At 34.7% G+C, this 6,666-nt stretch overlaps 1 protein-coding gene across 1 annotated transcript; it reads right to left on the bottom strand.

Annotated features, from left to right (window-relative positions):
- Positions 1 to 896: 896 nt before the first annotated feature.
- Positions 897 to 3,922, bottom strand: LOC122002205. Its single transcript, XM_042557297.1, has 6 exons — positions 2,819 to 3,922; positions 2,639 to 2,705; positions 2,073 to 2,400; positions 1,889 to 1,975; positions 1,515 to 1,607; positions 897 to 1,230 (listed from the first exon to the last, which is right to left on the bottom strand). The coding sequence occupies exons 1-6, from the start codon at positions 3,920 to 3,922 to the stop codon at positions 897 to 899; spliced, it is 2,013 nt and encodes a 670-aa protein (XP_042413231.1).
- Between the last annotated feature and the right edge of the window lie 2,744 nt (positions 3,923 to 6,666).

The following is a 6,666-nucleotide window of genomic DNA, read 5'->3' as shown; positions in this document are numbered from 1 at the left end:
AATGTCCCACTGATTTTGGTCCATAAATTATGGCTTCAAAAGGCTAAGATCTCGTGAAGCTGCTTGACCAGTATTAACTTCTCGTATAAGTATCTGCAGCCTGGACTTTCTATCACGCCACAACTTACCTAACTTTTGAAAGATTGTTTTCTTTTCCCACTCCTCAACATTAAAATGTAGCTGTAAAATATAAAGCATGAATATATGACTAAATTTTGTTATAGAATTGGAAAATAATAATTCAGTGATAGAAGACATTACCTGAAGACAACTCCACATTTTACTTTTCAAATCTTCATCTACGTCATTCCATCCATCCAATGTATATGGAACAAATTCTTTTACCATACAACCTAGAAAAGATGCATACTTCACCGAATTATCTCCAATTGGTTGTTCGAACTCATTACGCTCTAGCACTTTGGGATTTTGTTGGCCACTAACCAACATCAACTTTGATGGACCTCGTCCCTTTTTCCCATCAATTTTACTATCATCAACCGACTCTTTACCATGCAAAGGTTGTGAAGAATCAGGGGCAGTGTTAGAGTCCATTCTCGATAGTTGATTAACAATTTTTTCCTACAAAATAGCATAAAGAGATGTTGAAATGCATAAGTGTACTTATTAAAATAAACCAAGAATTAAAAAAGGATTACAATATATCACCTGAACTTTAACTATAGATTCTCTACTGCATTTTTTGCCCATTTTTTTTCATCATTTGAATGTTAAATAATGACCTGATAAAATATGTAATATGACATGATGCACCACTGAAATATTGTAAACTAGAACAAAAATATATTGCAAAAGTAAATAAAGAGTAGTGGAGTTTGAAAAGAACATTTATTTGTTGAAATAAATAACTATAAATCTACATCTAAAAAGTTCAGTCATGGGATATCAATAACATCAATTCCCTCACACTCATTTCTGGAATATGGTTCTTTCTCAGTAATGTTAATCTCAAGTCTGGACACATCAAGAGGTTTTGATGATGTATATGCATCCTCTTCAAGCAAATCCATGTTATGAATACCTCGAGGTGGCGCTTTTAGCAACACATACCAATTTGATTCATCATTTTCCCTAGAATAGAAAACTTGCTTTGCTTGTGATGCTAAAATGAAAGGATCATTTTCAAAAGTCCTTAGTCCTTGGTGTAAGTTGACAAGTGTAAAACCATCATCCATTTTGATACCAGTTCCAGGATTAGCCCAATCACACCTAAAAACAGGTACTTTGAAAAAATAATAGTCTAGTAACACAATATCTCGTATAACCCCATAGTACGATAGTCTTCCTACTGTATGTGAATCAGTAGAACTAGATTGCCAAATAGTATCAGCTTCAACTGAAACACCACTATCTTGTGTCGACCTTCCAATATCAATTGTGTGGAACCGATCCAATTTATAATATAACCTGTATACGATATAACATGCTTTCTTGGACCATGTGCTAGCCATTGAATCCGATCTGAAGAGTTATCAAGAACATGTTTTGATAACCATTGAGCAAATGTTTCCATATGTCGTTTTTGTGACAGTGTTTCATTACTTGAGAAACGACGATCTGTTTGTTTAAGCTCCTCAATGTGCATCCTATTTAAAATCATTGAAAAGTGATTGTTAAAATATATGAATCATGCAATACACCAAGAATATTAGGGTTGCAATTTAATACTCACTGTATGTAAGGATCAATTTCTACAGTATTGAACAACACATATCGATGTGCTGCTTGTAACAAATGTTCTTCTAAAATAATTTATTTTCCTTGAGAAATGGGGCGACCTTCCACTACTCCATTTTCCAAATCGTCATTCCGATTAGATCGGAGACCAAGACAAGCAGCTTTTTTTATATAAGCACTACAAAATCACATTCGTTCTTCTGCAAGGTAACACTCAGCTATGCAACCCTCTGGCCTTGCTCGGTTCTTCACATAGCCTTTAAGCATTTTCATAAATCTAAATAATTAAAAATCACATGAAATAAATGTTGATAGAAAAATCTAAGTTGTTGTATGATATTAAAGTAGTAAAAAGATAGATTATTATTTATTACCTTTCAAATGGATACATCCAACGGAATTGAACTGACCCACACAGGCGAGCCTCTCTTGCTAAATGAATTGTCAAATGAACAGAGATGATAAAGAAAGTTGGTGGAAAGTACCTCTCCATCATGCATAAAGTTTCAGCAATATTCTCTTCGAGTTGTTCTAGACGGTTCCTATCTAACACTCTTTGACATAACTCATTGTAAAATGCACAAAGCAAAAATATAGCATTACGTGGACCTTTTGGTAAAAGACTTCTCAATGCTACTGAAAGCAATTGTTGCATAAGAACATGACAATCATGAGATTTCAACCCAATAAGCTTTCGTTCTTCTAAAGAAACACAGTTACCAATATTTTAGCTATAACCATCAGGTAACTTTATTTTCTTCAACCTAGAACAAAATACGTTCATTTCTTTTTTAGACAATGTGTAAGGTGCAGCCGGTAAGTGATACATGTTTTCTCCTTTTTCTTAAGGATGTAATTCTTTTCTAATATTTAAGTGCCTCAAATCTTTGCGAGCGTTAACACCATCTTTTGATTTTTTTCTTTAACTTTAACATTGTACCTATGATATTCTTGCAAACATTCTTTTCAACATGCATAACATCTAAGTTATAACGTAGCAGGAGCCCCTACAAGTTTAACCATCAACACATTTCATATATTAGTTCAAGATTCAAAATAAATTGTGCATAAAATATAAAAAATTTATAAAATACAATTAATAGAGTGCAAAATAACTTACACTCCAGTATGACAAATTGAAAAATATTGACTTCTTCTTCCACATTTGAACTGGTTTTTGAACTTTTTTTGAACCATCACGCTCCTTCCTCTTTTTCTTTGTATTATTGATATCTTTACCCATTTTCTTTTTACCCCAGTCATTTTCAATGTCTTTCACTACATTAAGAATTTCTAATCCATTCAGAGGCCTAGGTTTTCCTTTTGTCTCTTTATTCCCATCAAACCACTTCTTCTTCTGACGGAATGGATGATTAGGAGCAAGAAATCTCCTATGCCCTAAATATGCAAATTTTCTACTATACTTAAGCCACATAGAAGATATGCCTTCACCACATATTGGGCAACCAAATTTCCCTTTTGTGGCACATCCAGCTAAGTTTCCATAAGCTGGAAAATCATTGATTGTCCACATCAAAATAGCCTTCATATTGAACACTGACTTGCTAAATGCATCATACGTCTCCACACCAATGTCCCATAACTCCTTCAAATCCTCCACTAGGGGTTCCAAGTATACATCTATATCATTTCCTGGTTGCTTCGGGCCTGGAATCAATAATGTCAACATAAGATTTTCCTTCGCCATGCACATCAACGGAGGAAGGTTGTAATTGACCAAAATAACTGGCCAACAACTATATCTAGAACTAAGATCACCAAAAGGGTTGAATCCATCTGTTGCAAGACCAAGCTGAAGATTTCTAGGATCTGATGCAAAAGCTGGCCACTTATGATTTATCGTATCCCAAGCTATTGAATCAACTGGATGACGCATCATATGATCATGACTTTTATGGTTGGAATGCCAAATCAAGTCTTCAGCCTTTTGTTCTGATTTAAACATCCTTTTCAATCTTGGTATCACAGGAAAATACCATAGCACCTTTTCAGGAACTCCTTTACAAACTTTGGTGGTGACTTTGTCTACCTTCCATCTTGAAGAACCACACTTTGGACATGAGTCCAAATCTTTAAGCTCCTTTCTAAATAGACAACAGTCATTTGGGCATGCATGAATCTTCTCATATCCTAAATCAAATGGTTTTAACAACTTTCTCATTGAGTAAACATCCTTTGGAAGTGTGTTTTTTTCTGGAAGCATGTCACCTAAGATCTTAAGGAGCTCATTGAAACTATTGTCAGTGTGACCATTTGTAGACTTATAATTTTATAATGTAATGATTGCTGACAACTTCGTGTAAGTTGTACAACTAGGGAAGAGAGGAGTTTCTGCATCTACTAGTAAATCAGCAAATTTATAATCTCTTGCCTCAGACATAGTGTGGCCAACCCTTTCATCAGAGGCAAAGACATCTTTATATAAGTTATATGCCTCTCTAGTTTCATCCTCCTCTTCCTGAATTCCTCTTGAACTACTTTGACCTTGAAAATTTGGAGTATAAGTTTCACCATGGAAGACCCAAATTGTGTAAGAAGGATTGAACCCGTTAATAATTAAGTGATCATACACTTTGTCAAATTTCATATACTTCTTATTTTTGCAATGTTTGCAAGGACATAAGATTACTTCACGTGTTTTGGCATAGTTCCTAGCTTGTGTAAGAAATTTTTGAACCCCTTCTTCATACTCGGGTACAAGCCTTGAAGGAAGATGGATCCATTCCTTATCCATTTTGAAAACAATGGTCCTTGATACTAATAAAATAATCTGAAAAAAATAAATAAAAGAAAATTATCCTATTTTTATAAATAATTTTAGTGTTACAATATTTAATCCATCAAATTTTAGGAAAAGATGGACTTATAAAAAACAATGATATACAACAGAACAAAAAAATTATATCTGAGTATTATCAACTTACATATTTTGCTCAACTCAAAAACATAAATAAAAGTATCAGCAACCTAGTAAATTCTACTGATGTCTTCATTCTACATGTATGAAGTAAGGCGAACTAGAATTGACAATTCATGTTTAATAATCACAACCAAGCCTTATGAATATTAACTACTAGTCAATACAAATAAAACCAACTACAATGACAAAAAAAATATAAATGAATACCAAATTTTGCCTCTGCTGATGAAGATAAGAAAACTATAGGTTCTGGTCCTTGGGATTTCAAACTAACAACGTCATATTATTTTCCTGACACAATAAATTCATGGGTAAAGGGTAAAGTAATTAATAGACAAATCTAAGAGAATTAACACCACTGAGCACAATAGAGTTGATCTGGTATTGAAATTACTTGGGGATGAATAAACACATAAAATATGAGGGTATTACAATATCAATTCACGAATAGTAAGTAATATGCAACAAGTAGTATTTTTTGTTGAATTATAGGTAGTCAGTAAATAGAAGTGAGGTAAAAAAATTATAGTTTCCATGACTCCCTAGCACAAACCATCAAATAATCAGAACCAAAACATGTCTAGAAGCAAAGAAACCTTAAACACAGAGTTTCCAGAGGCGTATTGAAATTTAGTACCAACTCAAAAAGAAATTAATTTCCTAAGATAGCTTGAAAATATTACATGCTTATCTAAAGTAAATAATCACCAGATTCCCAAATTTATCATACAATCACATACAAAGAACTAAAAGGATAGCATGCACGAGGAAAAACATGCTTTCAGACCATAGATGGAAAACCAAGGAGGGACTAGAATTTTGTTTGGATTAAAGAGATTCATTGCTTACCTACTTTGCAAGGCTGCAGGCATGATCTTAATTCGCTGCTTGGAACATGCTCACAAGAGAATATGCATATTGAATTGTGAAGAAACAATTCCAAAAGCAATAGGCTTTAACTGCAAATAGAGGTCAAAGGATTAGACTAAGATCCCTAAATCAAAAAATGATGGTGAATATTAAAAACCCTAACAACATATCACTTCTCTGCATTCCTTTATCCTCCTCTGTAGGAGATTCCAAAAATGAATAAGAAACACAAACAAAAAATCAGAAATAGATCAATTTCAAACATGGTGGCTCAAAAAAAAAAAACACATCTTTGTAATACAACTTGATCAGAAACAATGCGATTATCGTTGACTAAGGAAAAGTTGGTATCTTCATGGATTGAGGGGAGAAAGCAGTACCTGGTAGGAAATGGCAGCGATAGATCGAATAGTGGCAGATGAGCTCAAATTTGATAGATGAGGGTTCTGTGAGTTGCGTACCTGGAAGGAAGCGGAGGCTCGTCAACGACGGGGAGGAAGTAGGTGTTCGCTGAAGAGGGATTCGACTGGACGAGCGAGTGGCTGAGCGAATAGGTTTGCGTGAGAGAGGTTCGTGTGATTTAGTGGAGGGCTTCGGCGGAGAGGGCTTCGCTGAAGAGGGCTCCGGCTAAGAGAGGATGGGCAGAGATGTTCGGCGGAGAAGCTTAGGGTTGGCGGCAAAGAAGCTTTGGCGGAGGGAGTTGTCGTGAGGAGAGGGCGCGAGTTAGGTTTTTGCGTGACAGAGGTTCACGCGAGGGTTTTCAACGCAAAAAATAATTGTAAATTTGGTGGAACTATTTTGGCGGTTCGGGAGGTTCAGGAGTGAACTATTTTAGCGGAAAAATAATTGTGGAAGTATTATTTTTGCATAAAAAGTTTGCAAAAAATTAGGAAGGGGAGTTGTTAATTTCAACGGAAAGTGTTAAAAAAGTTTGAAGATTATTAACGGTGTATATATGCTATTAGAATTTTATAATATTTATTAGCAGCATGCAGTTTCACACACCGTGATTTATATATGTATAATAAATATTAACAGCGCGCTACGTACGCCGTTAATATTTAGTTTTAACAGCGCACTTTGCACGCCGTAGAAAAGTTTATTGACAGCGTTCTATTTTTGCACGCCGTCATTTGTATAAATATTATATTATTGGC

This window comes from Zingiber officinale, chromosome 1A, assembly GCF_018446385.1.
Source record: "Zingiber officinale cultivar Zhangliang chromosome 1A, Zo_v1.1, whole genome shotgun sequence".
In the NCBI taxonomy this organism is placed as follows: Eukaryota; Viridiplantae; Streptophyta; class Magnoliopsida; order Zingiberales; family Zingiberaceae; genus Zingiber; species Zingiber officinale.
The sequence above is the reverse complement of the archived record's forward strand: the minus strand, read 5'-3'. Positions and strand labels throughout refer to the sequence as shown.

Coding starts and splice junctions, on each gene's coding strand:
- LOC122002205 (XM_042557297.1), bottom strand. CDS start 3,922: ATGCTTCCAGAAAAAAACACACTTCCAAAGGATGTTTACTCAATGAGA. Junction 2,706..2,818: donor TCAATTTGTCATACTGGAGT/GTAAGTTATTTT, acceptor TTAAACTTGTAG/GGGCTCCTGCTACGTTATAA. Junction 1,608..1,888: donor TACCTTGCAGAAGAACGAAT/GTGATTTTGTAG, acceptor GATTTTAAATAG/GATGCACATTGAGGAGCTTA.